The 26,302-nt window shown below is 43.2% G+C and overlaps 1 protein-coding gene across 1 annotated transcript in view; it reads left to right on the top strand.

Annotated features, from left to right (window-relative positions):
* The first annotated feature begins 10,190 nt into the window (after positions 1-10,190).
* ENPP3 (ectonucleotide pyrophosphatase/phosphodiesterase 3) overlaps positions 10,191-26,302 on the top strand; it is a 178,948-nt gene continuing 162,836 nt past the window's right edge. Inside the window, exon 1 of the mRNA XM_056563313.1 lies at positions 10,191-10,545. Coding sequence (XP_056419288.1) covers positions 10,468-10,545 — 78 coding nt within the window. The 5' untranslated portion in view covers positions 10,191-10,467. The remainder of the gene's footprint in view (positions 10,546-26,302) is intronic.

Here is a 26,302-nt window from a genome sequence, read left to right on the forward strand (position 1 = left end):
TCTCCGAATCTTCTGCTAAATCCCCATTTTTCGTGGTGTACGGCCGTCACCCTCTTCCTCCCCTCCCTACTCCCTTGCCCTCTGGTTTGCCCGCTGTGGATGAAGTGACTCGTGATCTTTCCACCATATGGAAAGAGACCCAAAATTCTCTTTTACAGGCTTCATCCCGGATGAAAAGATTTGCTGATAAAAAAAGAAGAACTCCCCCCATTTTTGCTCCCGGAGACAAGGTATGGCTCTCCGCTAAATATGTCCGCTTTCGTGTCCCCAGTTATAAACTGGGACCACGCTATCTTGGTCCTTTCAAAATCAAGTGCCAGATCAACCCTGTCTCTTACAAACTCCTTCTTCCTCCTTCTCTCCGTATTCCCAATGCCTTCCATGTCTCTCTCCTTAAACCACTCATCCTTAACCGCTTCTCTCCCAAAGTTGTTTCTCCCACTCCAGTTTCCGGATCTTCTGACGTCTTTTCTGTGAAGGAGATTCTAGCATCCAAGACGGTCAGAGGTAAAAGATTCTTCTTGGTCGACTGGGAGAATTGCGGCCCTGAGGAGAGATCCTGGGAACCTGAGGACAACATCCTGGACAAAAGTCTTATCTTCAGGTTCTCAGGCTCCAAAAAGAGGGGGAGACCCAAGGGGGGGGTACTGTTACGCCGAGCGCTCCGGGTCCCCGCTCCTCCCCGGAGCGCTCGCAGCGTTCTCTCATTCGCAGCGCCCCGGTCAGACCTGCTGACCGGGTGCGCTGCGATATTACTCCCAGCCGGGATGCGATTCGCGATGCGGGACACGCCCGCTCGCGATGCGCATCTCGGCTCCCGTACCTGACCCGTTCCCCGTCTGTGTTGTCCCGGCGCGCGCGGCCCCGCTCCTTAGGGCGCGCGCGCGCCGGGTCTCTGCCATTTAAAGGGCCGCTGCGCCACTGATTGGCGCAGCAGGCCTAATCAGTATTCTCACCTGTGCACTCCCTACTTATACCTCACTTCCCCTGCACTCCCTCGCCGGATCTTGTTGCCATTGTGCCAGTGAAAGCGTTTCCTTGTGTGTTCCTAGCCTGTGTTCAAGACCTCCGGCCGTTGCCCCTGACTACGATCCTTGCTGCCTTCCCTGACCTTCTGCTACATCCGACCTTGCTCTTGTCTACTCCCTTGTACCGCGCCTATCTTCAGCAGTCAGAGAGGTTGAGCCGTTGCTGGTGGATACGACCTGGTTGCTACCGCCGCTGCAAGACCATCCCGCTTTGCGGCGGGCTCTGGTGAATACCAGTAGTAACTTAGAACCGGTCCACCAACACGGTCCACGCCAATCCCTCTCTGGCACAGAGGATCCACCTCCAGCCAGCCGAATCGTGACAGTTATGTTTGTTTTTCCCCTGCAACCTGTCTAAATAAAGCTGGCAAGGTGCCAAGTTTGCATGAATAACCGTTGCCTGCAGGTTTATTGAGTGGAAACGTGTCCTGTGGCAGTGTCCAGGACGATCCCGGAGCTATCCCCAAGGAGGAATCCTTACAATATATATATACGGCCAAAAAATTCTTGCAGCACTACCTCAATTCTAATGCTCGGTGCCCACACTCCAGACCTTACCACGGTCCAAGGTAAATAGAAGAACAGCAGTACGGCACTCCAAAGAAGATTTTTAAAAAAGTGCATTTATTGTCTCACATCATAGCAGCAACGTTTCAGTTCCTCACTGGAGAAAGGTTCCAGTGAGGAACTGAAACGTTGCTGCTATGACGTGAGACAATAAATTCACTTTTTTTTAACTCTTTGGAGTGCCGGACTGCTGTTCTTCTATATCTATATATATATATATATATATATATATATATATATATATATATATATAGAAGAACAGCAGTCCGGCACTCCAAAGAAGAGCTAAAAAAAATTGCATTTATTGTCTCACATCATAGCAGCAACGTTTCAGTTCCTCACTGGAACCTTTCTCCAGTGAGGAACTGAAACGTTGCTGCTATGATGTGAGACAATAAATGCACTTTTTTTTAAATCTTCTTTGGAGTGCCGGACTGCTGTTCTTCTATGTATATATATATATATATATATATATATATATATATATATATATATACTGTCCATTGGCTCACACCGTGGTTACTATAATACGAGAACTGTGAGTGGATATGGATAAGGGGCCATTTTTAATGATGTGAAGTAGGTGGGTTATAAGTACCCCCGGTGGCCATTACTTTTTGTCATTGACCTCACTAGCCTCTTGAAACATGTTGGGGGAGGCATGCTAGTTATACTTTATTAATCCATGTAAGAAATGGAGCACTCACCTCGGACACTGTAAGATGCAGAAAAACTTCTTTATTGAAGAAACGTGAGGCGACATAGCAGGGAGGTGGAGGATGGTCAGGAACAGGAGGATGCTGCCGGTGGGCGACGGTCCATTATCGTGCTTCTCGCGGGAACACAGGAAAAACACACCCAACAGCAGTGCATGCATTAACTCTATGTGTACCTACACCAAAACTTAAAACCAATTCTGATGGTGATCACAGCAGGTATGTATCACTACAATTCTTTATTTGAAAGATAAATGATGAATGGGGGAAAGACATTTATTAAAGTAATGCATTCATTTCATTATGATCATTTAAGCCCACCGCATTCAAGAGGAGGATCCACCTTGCTTCTTTCTTCATTAAAATTTGTCTTTCCGCCATACACACGCTCCACTCGTCCCAATGTGGCAAATCTAATAGATTCCAGATTACCTGCGTGTACATTCAACATGTGCTCAATAAATCGCATGGACCCTTTGCCTGTCTTTAAAGAGTGGAAGAGTTCCCTGATTTTGTGAAATAATGGGCGGACGGTTTTCCCAGCATAATAAAAACCGCATCCACACTGCATTACCTAAACGACATGGTCTGAATGGCACGTTATACACTGTCTGATCTGAACTGTGTGTCCTCCTAAACTTACTATCTTAGTCGTCATGTTATACTTGCAAAAAGAACAGTAGCTACAGCTAAAATTTCCTACTGGGCGAGTATCAAGTAGCCAATCTTTTCTATCCTTTTTTCTTTTTCTGTTTAATGAAATCATGTATAGTTTTATTCTTTCTGTGTGTAATGATGGGAGGTAGATTAGTAAGTGGGGAGAGGTCCGTATCTAATTGTAAAATATGCCAATACTTATGAATTGCTTTTTTTATTAAATTATTCATGTTAGTATTCTTAAATGAAAAAAAGGCTCGCTCTTGCATATTTTTACGTTTGTGTTTTTTCAGAAGGGTCTCTCTCGGGATGGTGTCTATTCACTGTTTCGCATGTTGGCACACTGTGAGAGGATATCCGTGCTGTCTCAGCCTATTCTGTAAATCTTGTACTTGACTTTCAAATCCCTTTGCGGTATTATTGATTTTTTTTTCAATCTCACCATTTGCCCATAAGGAATGCTATCTCGGACCTGGGAGGGGTGGGAGGACTCATAGTGTAACAGAGCATTTTTAGAGATCTCTTTTCAAAATCCAGAAGTAATAATTTCCCCATCTATCACATCAATTTTGATGTCAAGAAATTCTAATGATGTCCCTCCAAAAACGGAGGTGAATTTCATGTTGACATCATTTATGTCATTTAGGTAGGATACAAACTCCTCCCGTCCCATACTATTAGTAAATCATCAACAAAGTGTAACAGTAATTTTATATGGCGATTAAATGGATTCAGAGGTGTGAAAACGTAGTTTTTTTCAAAAATAGCAAGAAAGATATTAGCAAATGAGCAAGAGACTGGTGTGGCCATTGCCGTGCCTGAGCATTGGTTATGCCATTGGGTATCAAATTGAAAATTAAAATTATGAAACAAGTGGAGTCGGCTACGAACTTGACAAACTCTGGGGACTTATTTGTACTCCCCAGAAACTCTTTAAGAGCCCATACACCCGCATCCTGAGGGATGCAGGTGTACAGGCTCTCTACATCGACAGAGGTCAATGCAAAAGTTGGCTGCCACTCAAAATCACTCAAAACTGATATAACATCTCCAGTATCTCGTACATATGAGGGGATACACTTAAGTAGAGGAGCTATCAACCACTCAATATAGCTAGACAAATATTCAGTTAGGGACCCTATACCTGCAACTATGGGTCTCCCTGGAGGGGGTAGAATGTTTTTATGGACCTTTGGCAATATGTACCATTTTGGCTTGGTTGGGGAGTGAGGTAATTATTTTTCGGCGGTTTGGCTCGAAATAATCACTATTTCAGTATACTATGTCGCCTCACATGTTTCTTCAATAAAGAAGTTTTTCTGCATCTTACAGTGTCCGAGGTGAGTGCTCCGTTTCTTACATGGATTAAGATTGTATGGACTGGCTCTTTATCGTGAGCACCGCAGACACAGATGTACATTGTTACTGTGTAGCTTGGACTCAATTGCCATATACAGATCTACTAGGGTTGTATATACCTTAGCTGTACCCAGTAACCTGCTCCTTTGAACTGAGATCTAGTTATACTTTAACTTCACTGTGGCAGAGTAAGTTCATATGGTGTACTTCAGCGCCATTCATAACCATTAACAGGGTGATCCCTGTAATCACCACCAATGCGTACACTTAAGGGAAGATTAATAGGCTTTTTTTTTTTACCCCGGGCTATTGCCCTGGGTTTGGATTTGATTATATAAGGGCCCATTACTTACCCTCGGGGCATTTTTTGTTTTTGTTGTGTATACTAAAATGCAGTGCACACTTATCAGTAACAACAATATTCTGTGTAAAATATTAATCTTTATTAGCATAAGGGGAGGATTTAGTGTGGTGGCCCAGTACAGGAGTTGCACTCCTGTACCTTTCTGTCCTGTGTGGTTGGCTCTATTTCAGTGTCCCCTGAGTCCACCCTTATTGTATGTATCTTAAATGGTTAATAAATGCCTTGTGTTATGTATAAGATTGTCTTTATAATGTTCATATGCCTTTAAATGTTGTTACCAAGTCATGTAACCAGGGAAGGTGTCAGTGACCAGGTGACTTGTGTGGTGACCTATAGGACCACTCCAAATTGCTCCCTCATAATCCCAGGGAGGAGCTAGCTAGTTCAGTCAAGACCTGAGAGTGTCTGGTGTCCTGAGGAGACTCAAGGCCTAGTCACACAGCCACGCTGCCATCACCAAGTGCCCCACAGGTGAACGTCAAAGCTACACAAGGGGTAAAGTCTAGTCAGTCCTTTTCAAGTCAGTCAAGTCTGTCTAAATTCAGCGTGGGTCTGCAGCATTCTGTCCAAGTCCACTACAAGTCCCAGCGAGCACTCAAGTCTCTGAAGTCACTGGTCACCTCCTTGGGCCTACCTGAGCTGTAAAGACTATTCCATCTGTCTGACTCAGTGAAGCTGCCGTTGTTCTGTAACTTGGCATCGGAGTCTTTATTTGCGCTGTCCTATCCCAGGATCCAGTGGCCCTACCTTGGGTGGTGCAAAGGTTAACCACGCACTGGCATCACGAATACAAGGGGTTAATGCCATGTGCCCCTAGGGTAACAACATCTGACCTCATCACACCCTCACCACAATAGCCACCCTCATAATTAGATGATAAGCATTGTGCACATGCCAGAGTTTAAAAGGGACAGTCCTTTTGGCTTTTGGAGTACAGATTTTGCCCATGTGGTACCAGCTCGTTGGAAATCCCCAACAAATGATCGAGTTTACAAAGGCCCTGAGGTGCCAAATCCTAAAATAACAACCCAAAAGACCCATTTTGGAAACTACATCCCTCAATCATCTATGGGTGTTGACCCAGGAGGTATTTCATAGATTTTTTCTGTGGGACCAAAATGGTATTGTTTCCCCTTACATCATCACCTACGAAATCCTGCTGGCAGCTCCCAGACCCCTCCCCAACAAGCTCCACCTTCTTTTTTATCGCTATGTCTCCCCATGTACAGAGTGTTGCTGAAGGCAAAAAAGGCAAAATGTATGCCCTCTGTAAAAGACCAGGAGAGCAGTGAAAGTAGGCATCTACAATAACTAGTCTGGGTGTAAGTGCTACAGTAACAGGAACAAAAGGAAAAAAGTAGAAGCTGTATCTCATAATATTTTATAATGTAAGGGGGACATAATTTCAATGTCACTGATCTATCCACTGCTGCAATTAAATTGGACTTAGTGTAGAGATTGACACTGCCCCTTTTTGAAATGGCAGAGGCATCATGGGAAGTGTAAGCTGCATTAGGAAGCCATATAAGAAAGGAAATAATCAATATGACAACAGATGCATGCCACATCAAAAAACATAGGTATGCACAGGGCATACACAAGAACAACTACACTATATGCTACACTATATCAACAACAACAACAAAAAAAAAAAATATATATATATATATATATACAAAGGATGATGTGAGACAGCATCGGGGACCAACCTCCGTGCATGTGAATACCCAGGTAGCCAGCCCAGGATAAGTACAAGCAAAGTCCACAAATCACAGCACCGTCAGGTCCAGGATCTTCATAAACTGGTTTCTTTCTTTAACCCCAATAAGTTACAATGTTTCGGCAATAGTAGCCTTTATCAAGCATAACATGATTATAAAAAGTGCACATACACATATATATACAGCAAGTACATTTCATTGGATACAATTCATGTGTTATAAATGTGTAATTATCTAACACCACACCTCCTTTCAAATCCCATTGGGGATCTGTCTTGTCAATCACCGTCACGACCAGTTGTCATTACAACCCTTCTTATAGAATTCAATCAGTATACATAAATAGTGATCCGTGCCATAAAACTTGTGTTGACACACAGTATTAGGGAGGTACCTTCACTCTCAGCCATGTATCACTAGTGATCGCTTCCTCTGTCCGCCGATCGCAACAATCACTGCCTAGTTCAGTTTACATGTCCGTTTGTAAATAAAGCATCTGCACATGTGCGGTAAAACCTTCCAACCCATTGGAGCATCATATCCGCCTCTGACAGCTCAACACATTGCGAGCCGATCAGATGCGTAGTTGCCCTTACCCATACTTGTCACTGTTGACCTGGCGGGTCCGTCGATCGCGTCATCACGCTTGATGTATCGCGATCAAGCCAGCCGGCCTGCGCATGCGCAGTGAGTCTCCAGGTTCATAACCCAATAAATCCATAACATCTATAGGCGAAAAGTATTATAATTAAAACAGTATGCAGAGTATATTTTATTCATATATAATATACATGAAAACAGATTTTTAAGTCATAATATTGTTATTTTATAGCAGGATGGTTGCAAAAAATGGCGTTCCTAGTTGCGATCCTGGCTGCAGTGAAGGTCCTTTACATAGATGAGTGATGTGACCCCGAATATCTAGAACATAAACAATAAAACAAAGTGTTAGATACAAGTATTTTTTACAAATTAAAATCATTAGATATTAACAAATCGTGCAAATGACCCATGAACAGGATGACCAATAGAAAAAGTAAATCTGAAAAAACCTGAAAAAAAAAAAGGGGGGGGGGAGAGAAAGAAAGAGGGGAGAAAAAGCAAAAAGAGAAAAAAAAGAGAAAGGAGAAGAAAAAAGAGGAAGAAAAAACTGGATACCATATTTACATAAAAGGTTTCAAGCTAAAATCAACATTTAGTCCTTTTGGGTGCATGGTCCCCAACTTGTATATCCATTTTAGCTCTTTCTGCCGTAATAGTTTCTCCCTATCACCTCCTCGGCGTAGTGGAGGAACATGATCAATTATGCGGAATCTAATCTGGCTGATGTTATGCCCCATTTCCAAATAGTGTTTAGGGATAGGTAAATCCCTCCTCCCTGTACGGATGGACAATTTATGTCCATTTAAACATATTCTGCATTCATTAGTAGTTTCTCCAACGTAGTATAATCCATATATATATATATATATATATATATATATATATATATATATATATGTGATAGCCTGGGGGAGTAGGGTATAAGGGGATGTAGCTGTGCGTGTCACGATTCGGCTGGCTGGAGGTGGATCCTCTGTGCCAGAGAGGAACCAGGTCGTATCCACCAGCAACGGCTCAACCTCTCTGACTGCTGAAGATAAGCGCGGTACAAGGGAGTAGACAAGAGCAAGGTCGGACGTAGCAGAAGGTCAGGGCAGGCAGCAAGGATCGTAGTCAGGGGCAACGGCAGGAGGTCTGGAACACAGGCTAGGAACACACAAGGAAACGCTTTCACTGGCACAATGGCAACAAGATCCGGCGAGGGAGTGCAGGGGAAGTGAGGTATAAGTAGGGAGTGCACAGGTGAACATACTGATTAAGCCTGCTGCGCCAATCAGTGGCGCAGTGGCCCTTTAAATTGCAGAGACCCGGCGCGCGCGCGCCCTAAGGAGCGGGGCCGCGCGCGCCGGGACAAGACAGGAACGGGAACGGGACGCGCATCGCGAGCGGGCGCCTGCCGCATCGCGAATCGCATCCCGGCTGGGAGTGATATTACAGCGCACCCGGTCAGCAGGTCTGACCGGGGCGCTGCGAATGAGAGGATGCTGCCAGCGCTCCGGGGAGGAGCGGGGACCCGGAGCGCTCGGCGTAACAGTGCGGTTACCAATGGTGCCTGTCTAACCCTTTCTATTCGTGACGCCAGGGTGAGGGCTATTCTCTGTATGCTTGTCCTACCGCCACCCTTCCCAAAAGCGATAGGGAGATAGGAAATAATTGATTGTCCACCACCGGAGATTTGCAGAAACTTGTCGGAACTTTTACTGAAGATTTTAGGCAATAATGAACAGGAACAGTCCATATAACAGAGTCTATTAGAGCTTGACAAGTGGTTGGGACCTTGTGAGTCTATTGAGCTTAGGAAGATAATTGTCGCGGTGATCCACTGGATTTAGGGGTTTAGATTTAGTCCAGTAATCACGCTAGCTTTAGCGGGGATTGAGATTTCAACTCACGGTTTAGGTTATGCTGAGGAATTAACATGGTCACATGACTGAAGGTCCTGCGACGCAAACAAGGTAAGTAGACTAATATACACTATGTTAAGTATACACATTATTAAATATATACATTATAGCATTATGAAATTAGAAAAGGAGGAGGCGACTAGGGGCTGTCCCACCTGGGGGACCCTACCTGAACGTAGTAACTCTGACTTTGGGGACCACCATACAAGGTACAGTATGCAATACGGTACCGGGACACCACATATATATCTAAAAATTCTGGTCTTTTTCTTTTTTTCTTTTTTTAGAATTATGGGATAACCACTGTTCTGCTATATTACATATAACATATGGCTATAATTATATTTGTGCTGTATTTCTCAAGGGGGGGGGATCCTCAATTAGGGTAAGTCTTATTTTGATTTACATTCGGCCATATCTGTATAAAACTATTTTGATTGTGTTTTTTGCTTCAATGAAATGTTTATGTGCCGTCTGGGAGGTGAAGATGATTTTATATTGCCATAAAATTAAATGGGCATTCTCAAGCTTTCCAGTACTTATTAGCTGCTCTATGCTCAAGAGAAAGGGGTGTAGTCTTTTCAGTGCTCTCTTCTGCCACCTCTCTCCATGTCAGGAGCTGTCCAGATTACTTGGTTTGCTATGGGGATTTGCTCCTGCTCTAGACAGTTCCTGGGATGGCTAGTGGTTCTCTCCGGAGTACCCTTTTAATTGACATATTACTTATTTCTGCCAAACTTGCTTACAATTATCAGGTTTTTTTGTGCCCAGTATTTCCAGCCATTAAAAAAAATGCATTGGAAAAACTGCTTTTTTTTATTTATTTATTTATTTTTTTAGCTGTTTTTTTTTTTATATAACTAAAACTAGCAGCCAAAAACAGGCTATGAACCCAGCCTCAGTATTTAACCTGAATAAGATCACTGTTAGCAAAAGCATGCAGCTGACCCTGAATAAGGGTGTTTGTATTTCTGTAGTCAAACCCTGTGAAAAGGACACAACCAATCTCTATCAATATCCCAGGACTTTTTGCAGGAAGTGTTTTTTTTTTTTAACTGACACATTAACCAGATACAATGAAATGTGCTTCAGTAATAAGACCCCCTCCACCGATACTCTCTTTTTTTTTTCCCTTTCTCAAAGTCTTCACCAGTTCTTACATGTGGTATTGCTTGCAGAAAAAAAGGGTTTTTGGCATAAAAATGCATACTTATCAAAGCTTTCAGTGAAAGAATTGAAGCCGAGTAATGAAGTAATGTAACTTTATTATCACAGTTTGTACTTTACCTTAGGTCCATAAAAATAACTTAATCTTTTCCCTAGGACCTAATCTTTTCCCTTTCCCCAGAACCCACGTTCTTCATGCTGATAAACCTGTTTAGTCTTTGCCCCGTTATAAGTTTCTCAGGTATCTTCCCAGTGTCTCATTGCACAAGCAGGGATCTTCTACTGTGCAGGAAGAAAAAAGACGACGTCCTCACATAAGACATACACGGATCGCCTCTTACTGCCAGCTGTTTTACGACAGCTTAACTTTTCTTCAAAGGAATGGAGTCAACTCATCAGTTAACCATGGAAGAACCTGTAAAGAAAAAGCAACTAAATAAGTATAAGATAATTTCTGGGGTAAGTGCCATGAGCTGTTTTTTATGACTTTATGCTTCTTATTAGAGAATGTGTTATGTTTTTATTTCTCTTGATTAAAGTCAGTTACAGAAATCAACCAGAAAATGATTATAGGTATAGAACTTTAAATAGATAGGTATTTCCGGGATTTCAGGGACTGAAACATTGATGTTTGATCATTGTGGCTCCCAGTGGGTCAGAACTGCAGTACCAAGCATAGCTGCAGGTAATGGTGAGGCACTGTGCTGAGTTAAGTATAAAGGGGCTGTAATACCACGGACGCTTTATTCTGATAGTAGACTGAGTTTTAATGTTTGACATTCTGACACAGGCAAAGAGCTCCCTCCTCCCTGTGTGTTGGTGACGTGATAAAGTACTGTTTGTCTGGCTCAGTTGAGCAAAGTGGGCCCCTTTCTCTGTCTGTGCATCAGCCATGAAGGAGAAAAGGCCTCAATTGCACCAGCCAGTGGACCCTGTTAGGCTACTTTCACACTGCCCTTGTGCCCTGTCCAGAATGGCCGATAAGACCTCTTCTTTTTTTTCTCCTTTAATGGCCGTTATCTGGACAGGGCAACAACGGGTTCCGATGGATCCCATTACAGCCAATGGGGTCCAACAGGCAGACGTTGTTTTGTAGCAGGAATAGTGGAAGAAAAAGACGGTGCTTGCAGTATTTTTTCTCCCGCTATTCTCCCCGTGTGTGACAACGGTAATGTGAAAGTAGCCTTACTGACACATAGTGAGCTCTATGCCTGTGTTGGGAATCTCATCTTGTCAAAGACAAGTTTCAGAACCAGGTCAGGCAGTAAAATCTGCTCATAGTTATAGAAATAAAAGTATATTAATAAGTTTTACTATTCAACGTATGAAAAACAATGATGAACCTTTCTTGGCATCAGACAACCCCTTTAATGTAAGGAAAACAAATGTTATTCTTCAGGCTGTTAGGCTGTGTTCACACATTGCGGTGCCACTGTGTTTTTTTGGGATACGCAATATTTACTGCAATCGTGCAAATTGCAGTAAATACTTCTAATTTATACAGCTATTTAGACGAATCAAGGCAACCTGTCAACACAGTCTACAGATATAAAACAATCACATAAATCAGTCATTGGCAAAATTATAGCAATATGCAGTATACATACTAAGCCAGATATATGGGAATGAACATTATGGCATAATTGAAATGTTTTCCAAAAACAAACGAAATGAATAGGTTTGGGTGGGTTCTTAGTAATCTGAGCTGATAGATGTGCAGCTGGTCTGCTATTGACTTATGTTCTATGCAGGTGATTATCTCTGGAGAGGAGAACCTTTTGTCATCATACAAATGAAAGACTCAAATGTGTTTTAAAGCTTAATTACCTAAATAGGAGTATAGAAACCTGTTTCTACTATTCATGGGGAGCATTAAAAACAGCATTTCGTAGTTGAACTAAATGTGTCCAAATACAATTAATCCCTTAAAGGGGTACTCCCACCCTAGACATCTTATCCCCTATCCAAAGGATAGGGGATAAGATGTCTGATCGCGGGGGTCCCGCCACTGGGGACCCCCGCATTATTGCATGCGGCACCCACCTGGTTTTTCACCGGAACCGCTGGAGGGTCTGAGTCGTGACTCCGGGAGCGGAAGTCCGTGACGTCAGGACTCCGCCCCCGTGTGACGTCACGTCCCCTCCCATAGACTTGTATTGAGGGGATGGGCATGATGTCACACAGTCCTGACGTCCTGACATCACGGACTTCCGTTCCCGGAGTCGCGACTCAGACCCTCCAGCGGTTCCGGTGAAAAACCAGGTGGGTGCCGCATGCAATAATGCGGGGGTCCCCAGCGGTGGGACCCCCGCGATCAGACATCTTATCCCCTATCCTTTGGATAGGGGATAAGATGTCTAGGGTGGGAGTACCCCTTTAAGGACAAATCCTATTTTGCCCAGCCAATTTCCATTTTTGCATTTTCGTTTATTCCTCCTAACCTTTTAGGAGCTATAACTCTTTTATTTTTCCATTCTCTTACCCACATTAGAGCTTGTTTTTTGCCAGACTAATAATACTTTGTAATTACACCTTTAATTTTATCATAAAATGTACAGAGCAATGAAAAAATATTTGTAGTGGAAAATTTAAAAGAAAACCAAAAGTTTGGTTTTTTTGTTTTTATGCAGTGCACTTTACATTTGAGGGGTAGTGCTGTTAAAGGAAATTTAGCCCCTATCCAAAGTATATGGAATAAGTGCCTGATCATGGGGGTCCATGCCTTTTTTGCCCCCTTTAACCCCTTAAGGACTCAGCCCATTTTGGCCTTAAGGACTCAGACAATTTAATTTTTACGTTTTCATTTTTTCCTCCTCGCCTTCTAAAAATCATAACTCTTTTATATTTTCATCCACAGACTAGTATGAGGGCTTGTTTTTTGCGCGACCAGTTGTCCTTTGTAATGACATTACTCATTATATCATAAAATGTATGGCGCAACCAAAAACACTATTTTTGTGGGGAAATTAAAACGAAAAACGCAATTTTGCAAATTTTGGAAGGTTTTGTTTTCACGCCGTACAATTTATGGTAAAAATGACGTGTGTTCTTTATTCTGAGGGTCAATACGATTAAAATGATACCCATTATTACGTATTTTTATATTATTGTTACGCTTAAAAAAAATCACAAACTTTTTAACCAAATTAGTACGTTTATAATCCCTTTATTTTGATGACCTCTAACTTTTTTATTTTTCCGTATAAGCGGCGGTATGGGGGCTAATTTTTTGCGCCATGATCTGTACTTTTTTTTGATACCACATTTGCATATAAAAAAACTTTTAATAAATTTTTTATAATTTTTTAAATAAAATGTAATAAAAAAGTAGGAATTTTGGACTTTTTTTTTTTTTTCGTTCACGCCGTTCACCGTACGGGATCATTAACATTTTATTTTAATAGTTCGGACATTTACACACGCGGCGATACCAAACATGTCTATAAAAAATGTTTTTTACGCTTTTTGGGGGTAAAATAGGAAAAAACGGACGTTTTACTTTTTTATTGGGGGAGGGGATTTTTCACTTTTTTTTTACTTTTACTTTTACATTTTTTTAAATTTTTTTTTACACTTGAATAGTCCCCATAGGGGACTATTCATAGCAATACCATGATTGCTAATACTGATCTGTTCTATGTATAGGACATAGAACAGATCAGTGTTATCGGCTATCTTCTGCTCTGGTCTGCTCGATCTCAGACCAGAGCAGGAGACGCCGGGAGCCGGACGGAGGAAGGAGAGGGGACCTCCGTCCGGCGTTCTGAATGATTGGATCCCCGCAGCAGCGCTGCGGGCGATCCGATCGTTCATTTAAATCGCGAACTCCCGCAGATGCCGGGATCTGTATTGATCCCGGCACCTGAGGGGTTAATGGCGGACGCCCGCGAGATCGCGGGCGTCGGCCATTGCCGGCGGGTCCCTGGCTGCGATCAGCAGCCGGGATCAGCCGCGCATGACACGGGCATCGCTCCGATGCCCGCGGTTATGCTTAGGACGTAAATGTACGTCCTGGTGCGTTAAGTACCACCTCACCAGGACGTACATTTACGTCCTGCGTCCTTAAGGGGTTAATAATAAAATACTCACCAGTCCCCTTTGGCTCCTCCTCTTGGTGCTCCCTGTAACCTATAATAACAAACGTTATTTATCTCTCATCTTGAGTTTAATTTCTCTGTCTGTCCAGATTGCATGTTAACCGCAGAACAGTCACATATACTTTTTAGATCCCGCAGTCAATGCAGAAGGAAAAAAATTACAATACTTGGACCATCTCTCTGTTGCCACAACCAGATCCAAATATTATTATATTCATAACCTCGCAGCGCTTGCGGTCTAAGCTACAAGCATAAGTACATATATAATGTATGAAGAATATTACTATTATTAATATTACATTTTATTTTATTCTCCAACATCAATTAAATTCATTAACCCCTTCAGGACCAAGCCCATTTAGGTCTTAAGGACCAGAGCGTTTTTTGAAGATCTGACCACTGTCACTTTAAACATTAATAACTCTGGGATGCTTTTAGTTATCATTCTGATTCCGAGATTGTTTTTTCGTGGCATATTCTACTTTAACTCAGTGGTAAAATTTTGTGGTAACTTGCATCCTTTCTTGGTGAAAAATCCCAAAATTTCATGAAAAAATTTAAAATTTAGCATTTTTCAAACTTTGAAACTCTCTGCTTGTAAGGAAAATGGATATTCCAATTTTTTTTTTTTATTATTCACATATACAATATGTCCACTTTATTTTTGCATCATAAAATGTATGAGTTTTTACTTTTGGAAGACACCAGAGGGCTTCAAAGTTCAGCAGCAATTTTCCAATTTTTCACAAAATTTTCAAACTCGCTATTTTTCAGGGACCAGTTCAGTTTTGAAGTGGATTTGATGGGTCTTCATATTAGAAATACCCCACAAATTACCCCATTATAAAAACTGCACCCCCCAAAGTATTCAAAATGACATTCAGTCAGTGTGTTAACCCTTTAGGTGTTTCACAGGAATAGCAGCAAAGTGAAGGAGAAAATTCTAAATCTTCATTTTTTACACTCGCATGTTCTTGTAGACCCAATTTCTGAATTTTTGCAAGGGGTAAAAGGAGAAAATTTTTACTTGTATTTGTAGCCCAATTTCTCTCGAGTAAGCACATACCTCATATGTCTATGTAAAGTGTTCTGCGGGCACAGTAGAGGGCTCAGAAGGGAAGGAGCGACAAGGGGATTTTGGAGAGTACGTTTTTCTGAAATGGTTTTTGGGGGGCATGTTGCATTTAGGAAGCCCCTATGGTGCCAGGACAGCAAAAAAAAAAACACATGGCATACCATTTTGGAAACTAGACCCCTTGGGGAATGTAACAAGGGGTAAAGTGAACCTTAATACCCCACAGGGCTTTCACGACTTTTGCATATGTAAAAAAAATATGTATATTTTTTTACCTAAAATGCTTGGTTTCTCAAAAATTTTACATTTTTTAAATGGTTAAAGCAGAAAATACCCCCCAAAATTTGAAGCCCAATTTCTCCCGATTCAGAAAACACCCCATATGGAAAAAAAAAGATACTGGGGGTAGGGGATATTGAGAAAAAGTTTTTTTTTTTTTGTTTGTTTTTTTTTGGGGGGGGGGGGGGGGGGTTGGTTGGTATAAAATTTGGAAGACAATGTACCCTGGACTGGTACATTGGAGTCGAATTGTGGGGAATGAAAATTAGGGCAAAGGATGGAAAATGTAGTACTCCATGAAGCAGCCTATGCAGAGGCCCGGATGATCGGGGCAAGTGTCGCATTGAGTGGTGGTGTCCTTCCGAATCCCCCTCTTGCGACACACTCTGCATTTCTTCTGAGATCGTCCCTTCTTTCCAGTGTGGGGGATCACACCTGGAAAGTGTTGGCCGGGGACGATCCGGGGACCTGAAGTTCCAGAGGTGCTCTGACCCGCTCTTTGGCGGTCACCAAAGATGAGGGCCTTTAGAACTTCCTCTTGGAACTCCAGGTATGTCCCTGTGTTGCCAGCGTACTTGTACAGTACAAAAGAGTTGTACATGGCAACCTGTACCATGTAGACCGCAACTTTTTTGTACCATATCTTTGTTTTCCGCATGGCATTATATGGCTTGAGGACTTGATCAGAAAGATCAACTCCCCCCATAAATCGATTGTAGTCCGGAATACAATCGGGCTTGAGGACCGGTCCCACGGTACCTCGCACAGGGACAGGGGTGCTGCCATTCCCATGAATAGTGGTGAGCATAAGGACATCCCTCTTGTCCTTATACCGGACCAACAACATGTTCTCATGGGAAAAGGCACGGGACTCACCCCGGGGGATAGTAGTCTGCAGGGGATAGGAAGGAAGGCCTCTTTGATTCTTCCGGACTGTCCCACAAGCGAGCGTGGATCTGGCGGCGAGGGATGTGAAGAGAGGGATACTAGTATAAAACTTTTCCACGTAAAGGTGGTAACCTTTATCTAGCAATGGGTGCAAAAGGCCCCAAACGATTTTCCCACTAACACCCAGAGTGGGGGAACAATCTGGGGGTTCAAGGCGGGAATCTCGTCCCTCATACACCATTAACTTGCAAGTGTACCCGGAGGTACTCTCGCAAAGTTTATACATCTTCACGCCATACCGCGCTCACTTGGTAGGGATGTATTGCCGGAAGCTGAGTCTCCCCTTAAAGCTGATGAGCTACTCATCAATAGCGACCTGCCTTCCAGGGACATAGGCCTCCCAAAATCTGTCCCCGAAGTGATTGATGACCGGCCTGATTTTATGCAGTTCTGGGGGGACATGCCGCATTATCAGCATAATGCAAACATCTCCGAATGGCCTCCAACCGGGAACGTGCCATGGCCATACTGTAGAGGGGTGTCTGGTAAAAGACGTCCCCACTCCAATATTGCCTGACACTGCGTTTTTTAACTAGACCCATATGCAGCACGAGGCCCCAAAAGGTCCTCATTTCGGCTGCATCGACTGGAGTCCAGCCGCCGGGTCTAGCTAAAAGTGAGCCCGGGTTAGCGGCGACGAACTGTTGGGCATACAGATTCATCTGTGTAACCATTAGATTAACAAAGTCGTCACTGAAAAAATTACCGAAAAAGTCCTTTTCAGTGAACCCGGCGATGTTAATCTTGATTCCTGAGTCGCCAACAAACTCAGGAATCACGGGCTCGTGGTCCGCTGGCTCAGCCCAGACAAGTTCTCCGGTACGAGGTACCAGTGACCTTGGCAGGGGGGCTTCACTAGTATGAGTGCCAGGGGGACTCTTACTAGCATGGGGCACAGGGTCAAGGGCAGAGGAGGTTTGCGGCACCGCACGGCGGCGTCTCCGCCGCCTTGGTGGCTCATCATCTGAACTAGATGATAAGGAGGACGATGAAATAAGGAAGGTGGGGTCTTCATCGTACTCTGAGCCGCTCTCGGTGTCTGAGGCAATTATGGCATATGCCTCCTCCGCCGAAAACGCTCTGCGGGCCATTTCCCTACTCTAATGGGGATACGGGTGTGTGTGTGGGGGGGGGGGGGGGACACTTTATTGGTGTATGTGCTGTGTTTAGTGTGGTGCGATACTACCTCCCTAACCCTCCCTAACCTAACTAAACTAACCCGCCCTAACAGAAAAAAAAAAAGGGGACTTAAAAAAAAAAAAAAAAAAAAAAGGGACTTCTAGCGCAAAAAAGCCCTGCGCCAAAAAAAAAGCATTTATCTAATCAGTGGTGTGCGCACTGATTAGCGTTTGTGGCAGCAGGGGGCGCAGTAGTCAGAGGGGGTCGGGCCACTCAGCCCAGAACAGTGGCTGGTGGCTTGTACACAGACCCCACACAAAAAAAACAAAAAATAAAATAAAAACCGCTTAAACCTGAAAAAAATGCACCCGACTGAACCAAAAAAAAAACGCTGATCAGTGATAAATTACTGACAGCGGTGGGACAGGCTGCACACACAGGTACGGTCCGTCCACACAGTACACGCCTGCTATTGGTGGCACGGACCGCCTATGGGTGCAAAAAAAAAATATGCGTTAACCGAAAAAAGTGCCTTTACCACAAAAAAAAACGCTGATCAGTGATAAATCACTGACAGCGGTGAGGCACGCCGCACACACAGGTACGGTCCGGCCACACAGTACACTCCTGCTACTGGTGGCACGGACCGCCTATGGGTGCAGGGCCGGGGTCACGCAACTAAAGATGCTATGCACCCACGGACACCCACTGAGGTATGCCGGAAAAAAATAAAAATAAATTTTTAACCCTAACCTGTCCCTACCTAAATCTAAAGCTATCCCTGGGGATTTCTGTGCCAAGGGGCCACAGAAAGGGAGCAGGGGCACTTTTTTTTTACTGAGGGGATGGTAGGCAGCACGGGGCTCCGTCCTGCACACCAGATCTGAGTGGAATGGCGGGCAGAACGGAGCAACGTGCTCCTAGCCCCCACCATCCCCTCCCATTACATTGTGATTGGTGTGGCCACTTTGGCCACCCAATCACAACTGTACTGAGGGGGGTGGCCGCAATGCCAGCCCCCAGTACAGCAAGGATGGTGATTGGTGGTGTATACTACACCACCAGTCACCATCTACATCCGGGTCACAGGGTCACACGTGACCCTGAGGACCCGGAACCGCTGCAGAACGCCGGTAAGTAGTTACCGGCGTCCTGCAGCGATCGCCGATATAGGAGGTCCTCCGGACCTCCTCCGGCACACTGCCGGGATGTCTGCTGATTGAAATCAGCAGACATCCGGCTCCGATCCCCGCCGGGCGAGCGTCGGGGAACGTAATCGCAGCACATCGCTCATCTGAATTGATGAGCGATGTGTTGCGATCGCCGACATGGGGGGGCCATGATGACCCCCCTGGGCGATATGCCGAGATGCCTGCTGAACGATTTCAGCAGGCATCCGGCTCCGGTCCCCAACCGGCTAGCGGTGGGGACCGGATTTCCCACAGGCGTATGGATACGCCCTCGTTCCTTAAGGACTTGGAATGCAGGGCGTATCCATATGCCCTATGTCTTGAAGAGGTTAAGCAGAAAACTATGTTTTCATATATATCTACACACCACTTCAGCCTAACTGTCTGGAAACTGAATATTTGTCCACAAAATTCTAAATTTCCTGCCAAGTAATTTTACAACCTCATCTTGTGCATGCAAACCATCCTTCATGTACAACTCCTTATTTGGGCTTCTACTAACATCATGACTAACATACTGAAAACCTTCAGTTTTAAAATCAATTTCTTAACTACACATTACATTTCAAAAATACAGTGCCTTGTTGTGAAATTAAACCAACTGATCCTTTGAAAAGATAAGGCAGGGTTTAGGCACCTTTCACACTACCGTCACGTTCCTGCAAAATCTCCCATCATGATCTTCCGTCACAATGTCCATAAAACAGCCATCAAAGAATCCCATTCATTTCAATGGGATTTTTTGACCATCCTTCATCATCAGTTATAGCCCATTATGACTATTGTCCATTATTTTTGACGGGCCAAATAACTTTGCATGCATTAATTTTTGTCCCATCAAAAATAACTGTGGAATAACGGACATTAAAATTTTAACATTGAAGTCTATGGGTGACTGATATTCACAAATGACATCCGTTATTGTCCGTTTTTTTTAAATATTCTGTTATGATCCATTATTGCTACTAAGCATGCTCAGTACAGTATCACAACGAGGAAGTCATAAAGTGGTTAAAATTAGCAGACAATAAAGGATCATAACAGATAAAATAATGGATCATAATGGATGGCCATATAACAGAGTGTCCATTAAAATAACACTGGCCACCCGTTATGATCTGTTGTGATCAGTTATTTGATCCATTAATTTATGATCAAATGTCTAAAGGCAGGGAGTGGGAAACTAGCCTTCTGCGTTTTGTTGTTATGTTTATTGTACACATATGAATATTATTATTTATTTCTTAATATATTCCAATATATTCCACAGCATTTTACTATTCTGAGGGTACATATAAAGACAAAAATCAGACATTACATAATGGCCGTGAGCGCATGGTCCCCTTACCTGCTGCTGCCGACAGTGCTGGGACTCGCATCACGGGATGCGCCTGCATGCGAGCTCCAGTCCGTCACGGGGGTTTCTCCTGCCTCTGCCTCTCTGCTCTGGCGCGTGTCCCTGTCCCCTAGGGCGCACGCGCACCGGATCTTTAAGATTTAAAGGGCCATACGCTCATTAGTGTAATCCACCTGTGGCTCATTTATAAATTCCTCCACCCTCCTCAGTTCCCTGCCGGATCTTTGTTGCCTTGTGCCTTAGAGAAAGTGTTCCTCAGTATTGCCTTGCTGTGTATTTGATCTCCTGCTTTGTGGCTTGACCTAGCTCCTCTGCTGCCTGCCTACTGAACTCCTGCTGCATCTTGACTACGCTACTGTGCCGCCTGCCCTGACCTTCTGCTATCCAGACTATGAGCTGCCTTATCCCTCCTGTGCCTCGCATCTCCTCAGCCACCTGTGTGGTCGAGCCGTGCCAGGGGTAGCGACCTGGGTGCCACCTGCCGCAGCAAGTCCATCCCACTTTGCGGCAGGTTCTGGTGAAAACCAGCGGCACCTTAAACTCCGCTCCCTGGTACGGTCCGAGTCATCTGCCACACAGGTCCAGCGGATCCACATCCACCGGTGTTACTGTCTTCTAAAACATAAGTGTTACATTACTAATACAAACACTGAGGATCCTCACAAGAGCTTGCAATCTATGAAGAATAGAAAAAAGGCAAAAAGTACTTTATTTATACAAGAGTCCAGCCATCTTTTATAAATAGGGTAGATGACATAAAGGTGACTGAAGCAGTAACGAACACTTCTCTAAATGTCTAAAGTGCATATGGCATAGGGGACACCACTAAATAATAGGGGGAGGAAACATGGTTATGTGGTGTCCCGGTAACGTATTGCATACCGTACCTAGTGTAGAGGTCCCCAAAGTCAGAGTAACTACGTTCAGGTAGGGTTCCTCAGGTGGGACAGCCCCTTGTGGCCTCTCTTTAAGTCTAACTTTAATGTTAATATATGTCTATATTTAATAATTATATCTATATTTCTATATAGTACTTACCTTGTTCAACGTCGCAGGACCTTCGATCATGTGACCATGCTAGTAACCTCTATGGTATGTTGTAGGACCTTAATAGGTCCTTGGGTCACGTGTTACCCGCAAATCTCTGTAATGGTGATTGACATCAGTATGGACCAATTAGCGTTAGTCCAGCCCTTGCCCATATAAGGGAGCTACGTCCAATTGTCGCTCTCTTGGGTTGCTGCTCTCGTGGATGCCGGACTAAAAAACCTACGGCCTCAGCAGAACAAAAATCATGAGTTCAAATCTAAATTCCTGCTAATGCTAGCGTGGAGACCAGGGAATGTTATATGCCTGCCTGAAAAGATATCATTTAGGGCATGTTTGAACAAAAACGGTCATCCTGTGTGGGTGAACAGGAGACCGATGAGGGGTCACTGACTCCTATTCTTACCTTCACTTCAGAGATGTCCCACCAAAGATCAGCATCCACCTTCTGTGAAATGCACGCTGGAGGCGGGCTTGCCGGCTCAATTTGAATATTCATTGTGGGTGCTCACTTAAGCGCTGCGCTGTAGGGGGAAGCATTTGTGCATTGGCTGGAGAGGAAGAGGAGTCTTGCTGCTGCATTTAGAATGGACTGAAGAGGGGAGAGTTTAAAGAAGAGAAGACCAATTAGTAAACAGTTATAATAGTAAAGGCGAGAAAGAATCATAGCAAAAAATAGGGAATTTCATACGTAAGAAAAGAGTGGAGATGTTGTTTAGGTGTAGCTGATAAGATCATAAAAGGGACTAAATATAGGGAGTAAAAGGAAAATCTGCATGTAGCAAATCCCCAAAAGCAGGCATGTGGCCTAGTAGATATCACTAGATGGTAGTACCACACACTTAGGTTAGTAGATGGGGGAAATACAAGAAGTTCAGTTTTAGGATATGGTCAAGCTGTGGATACGCTGATGACCATCCTTAGAGTGAGCTCCCTGTTGTGCCCGTGTATCCTGCTTGTTTGCTGGTAGCAGCAATCCACCGCTATAAGCAGACACACAGGGATGTGCGAGTCTGTAGTAAACTACGAGCGTACGCGCAGGGGGAACAGGGGAAGTGACCACGATGTCTGTAGGTAAACTGTGCATGCACATTCAGTTTACTACAGACTCGCAGATCCCTGTTTGTCTGCTCATAGGAGTTGATGGTTTCTACGAGCTGACGTGCAGGACACATATGCAAAGCAGGGAGCTCACTCTAGGGATGGTTATCGGTGCATCGACAGCGTGAAATACGCTGTGGATGTGCTACATGTGACCCTACCCTTAGAGAGCTTAAGTTTCAGCAGTGAAGCAGTTGCTGTTGTTTTGTAGGAGTGTCAGGTGATATCACAGGACAACATATAAAGCTGGGTGTCATCAGCGTAGAGATGGTACTGAAAGTCAAATCTGCTGATAATTTGTCAAATGGAGGCTTTGTAGAGAGAAAAGAGGAGAGGCCCAGGACTGATCCCTGAGGAATCCCAATAGCAAGAGGAAGAGGAGAAGAAGTAGAGCTGGCAAATAATACACTTAGGGAGCGATAATGCTGTAATACTGTGAATCCTATTCTAAATCAGCACCTCAAATGGTTGAATCGCCATCATTCAAGGCCTCTGGAAAATAAAATAATTTATCTCGTTTCTGTGGGCAACTACACTATTCTTCCTCTATACAGGTTTTGATAAATCTCCATCTTCTTTTTTTCTGCACACAGCTGGTTTTGTAGGACTTGGTACTTCATAAAAAGCTATCCTGCACATAAGAGGCCCAGTTTGTATCTGCAACTATGTCACTACCTGGATCAAAAGAACACATAGGTATATATAAGTATATCCCAAAATTTGCATGTCTATATTCCACAATACACAGTCTCCCAGAACCAACAGCTTTTTCCCTGCTCTTCATCTATAAGGTCTTTCAGGGAGGGGAGGTTTACAAGTTAGGCAGTTTTCACATGGCAGCATTTGGCTTAGTATTTTGCATCAGTATTTACCTTCTGTGCTTGCATTTTACTATTTCCGCTTCTTTGCTTTTAATCTTTTCTGTATACATAAGCATAGTCAACTGCGCTTTTGTATGGAGTTAAAAAAAAGTATATGTTCCAAGCCATTTGTTTTGTAAGTCAAAATCTGTTTGAAGTATCTGTTAACATTTTTATCATTTATAAGAATAAAAATAGACACAAATGCAGTGTGAACTCATCCTTAAAAACTGTAACATAAAAATGTAATCATATTAATTAGACATCTGCATACAAGTCAGACAGCATCCCTAGTTCTTAAGGGTCCAATGGTAAACATCAGTCAGACAGGTGCTGCAGTGCTCCAAATGCAACCAATAAGATGAGAAATGATGACAGCACTCACGTTTACTGTGTGAACAACTGGTCTTTTATTTGCGAAGATCAGCAGGGACAATGCACACTACAATCTAGTGCAGTCCACAGACAGGAGAGAGCAACAACGCTGTTTCGCAGAAAGCTTCTTCAGCCTTACAAAGGCACCTTTATAAATAACTAGTTGAATACTAAGGTCTTCCTGGTCTTCCTACTTAAACCTTGTGGAAGAAAGGTTTAATCTAGATGATAGCCCCCCCCCCCTCCCCCCCAACTCCCTTTGAGAGGTTGTGCAAGAATAGCACTTCTACTAGTGGTCTTATTTCACAAATATACAACATCCTGTCATTTTCACCTGATTGCTTTATTCAAAAGCACCACTACATGATCAAGTGGGAAACTTACCTAAATAAAGAACTCACTCCTCTCCAATGATGTACCATATGGTCCCACACCTCTAAATCATCTTTGAGTGTTTTTTACAAGGAGAACCAATACAAAATGATAATGCACTGGTACCACACCCCTGATGTTCTAAAACTTATTTTCCCTCATTTATCCTCCCTATGCTGGAGGTGCACTGTAGAGAATGGCTCCCTCCCTCAAATTTTCTGGGACTGCTCGGCTCTTAGACATTTTGGTCGGAGGTACAGTCTTTGATAGAGTAATAGGCATTATTGTCCCCTTACGCATAGAAATTTTACTTCTAAATTTTTTGCCCTAAAACTTGTCCATCCTCCAGAAAAAATTACTGTGGTGAGCCACCGTTGCATGGCGGGACCACGGGGTGTAGCGGTGTGAGTGGTGGGGTCAGTAGGTATTAACCCCTGGGGAAAGATGTTGTTAACCCCTAGTGTTCGTGACGCCAGGATGTGGTTGTATGGTGTGGGGCCCTCCGACAACCAACCCAAAACGGCATATTTTAAATGAGAGTCCAAAGCAGGGTTTTGATGCAACTGGAACTTTACTGAAGAAGGCAGTATAACAGTCTTTACAAATAGCCAACTTCCACAGAGGTGATCGGGACACAGGGAAACTCTCAGGCTTGCCTGGACTTGTAGTAGTAATAATGATGATGCAGGCCACTGTGCTACTGTTATGACTTTGTAATAGTAGACACAGTGTTCCAGCTCTGTGTCTACTCCCTCAAGGAGTGGAATGCGCTGGACATTCCACTCTGTAACGTAGCTAGAAAGAGTGGAATGTCCAGCGCAGATGAATCAGATCGGAGCTGTTTATTGTAAAATATAGCCTCAGTACAAGGACATGATAGACAAAGTTGACAAAGGCCCGCCAACTGGGCCTTAGTCATGTTATGACTTTGGTAGGGACAGTAGATACTTGACTTGTAGACATAGAAGACTTGACTTACAGATTAGATGAGGCTGCAACTTGTTACCTGTACCTGCGCCTCTGGAACTCTGACTATAATGTGATCACATATCACATGACAATGTCCCATGACCTTAGGAAGGTCCTATACAGTGTAAACGTACTAACAACCTTCATATATTACTTACATTCACTGTGCAATACGTATAATAGATGTACATACTTAATATACAGGACAATACCATATAATGACTTAGGGGGACCCTGCAGGAGAGCCCTGTAGACTTGAGGGACTCTACCTGAGGGAACTCCAGGACTGTGCAGAACCATGTTCTGTACCGGGACACCACATTATTACGATTTGTCCTAACAGCCTCTAAATGCCTGATTTCGAAATGGTGGAATTGTACTGAACCCCCACCATATAGAGCCTTAATTGAAAGAATCAAAGAGGTCAGGAGGATGGATTTTCAGTCAGCTTGTATAGACAATTGTCTTGAACAATTCTTGAAGATCTGTTGCCCATGGGATGAATTTGCAGAAGTTAATAACGCCCAATAGAGGTGACGGTTGATAAGGTTCATGTAGGTATTTCTTGGAACTATTCCATTTCAGTCTCTTTGCTCTCCCATTTTTCTTTTACTCTTTCTTTCTTTTCAGTTTTTTTTCTTTTTTCTTCTTCATATAATTCCACAATTTCTTATTCTATCTATAGGTTTACCTTCATCCTCCATCCCCATTTGCTCTTGTAATCGCAAGGTTAGCTGGACTGACCTTGATGATTATAACCTCTCTACCCTCTATAGACAATCTACATCTAATTAAAAGGATATTTTCATTCCCATGTTTTTTTTCGTTAACTAGGACGTATAAGCTATTATTATGGGGCTTTTCTGCTCTAGTTTCTTACACTAATATTAGATATGGTCTAGCTCTATTAAGACTAGTTTCGGATACACAATCTATCATTTTATTGTCCTTCCTGTATAGCGGTATTCAAATTGGGTACAGACATTTATTGGGATCCCTATTTCACCTTTGTATCCCTTCTATATTGTTGTTTTGTTTCTATTTCATTTTCATTTTTTCTTTATTATTTTGTACAAATGCAAAAATGTGTGTTATTTTCTTTTTGAAAGACTAATATAAAAAAAAAGAAATGTGTGCCATTCGATAGTTATACTGGAACATACATATACACATATCACACACAACATAGATTGTATATATATATATATATATATATATATATATATATAAATATGTTGAAGATTGGAGAGAACATGCACTTACCAACTAGTTTCATGACTTGCTGTAAATCAAAAATGGATATATATATATTTTTTTTATCTTAAAGGATTTGTCTTATAAAGGTGACCTTTTAGCACAACAAGTGTTTGTTTAGATCCTCCTTGCAGTTGCCACCTCCCTGAATAAAAACAATTTGCATATTACCT

Source organism: Hyla sarda, chromosome 3 (assembly GCF_029499605.1).
Source record: "Hyla sarda isolate aHylSar1 chromosome 3, aHylSar1.hap1, whole genome shotgun sequence".
NCBI lineage: Eukaryota > Metazoa > Chordata > Amphibia > Anura > Hylidae > Hyla > Hyla sarda.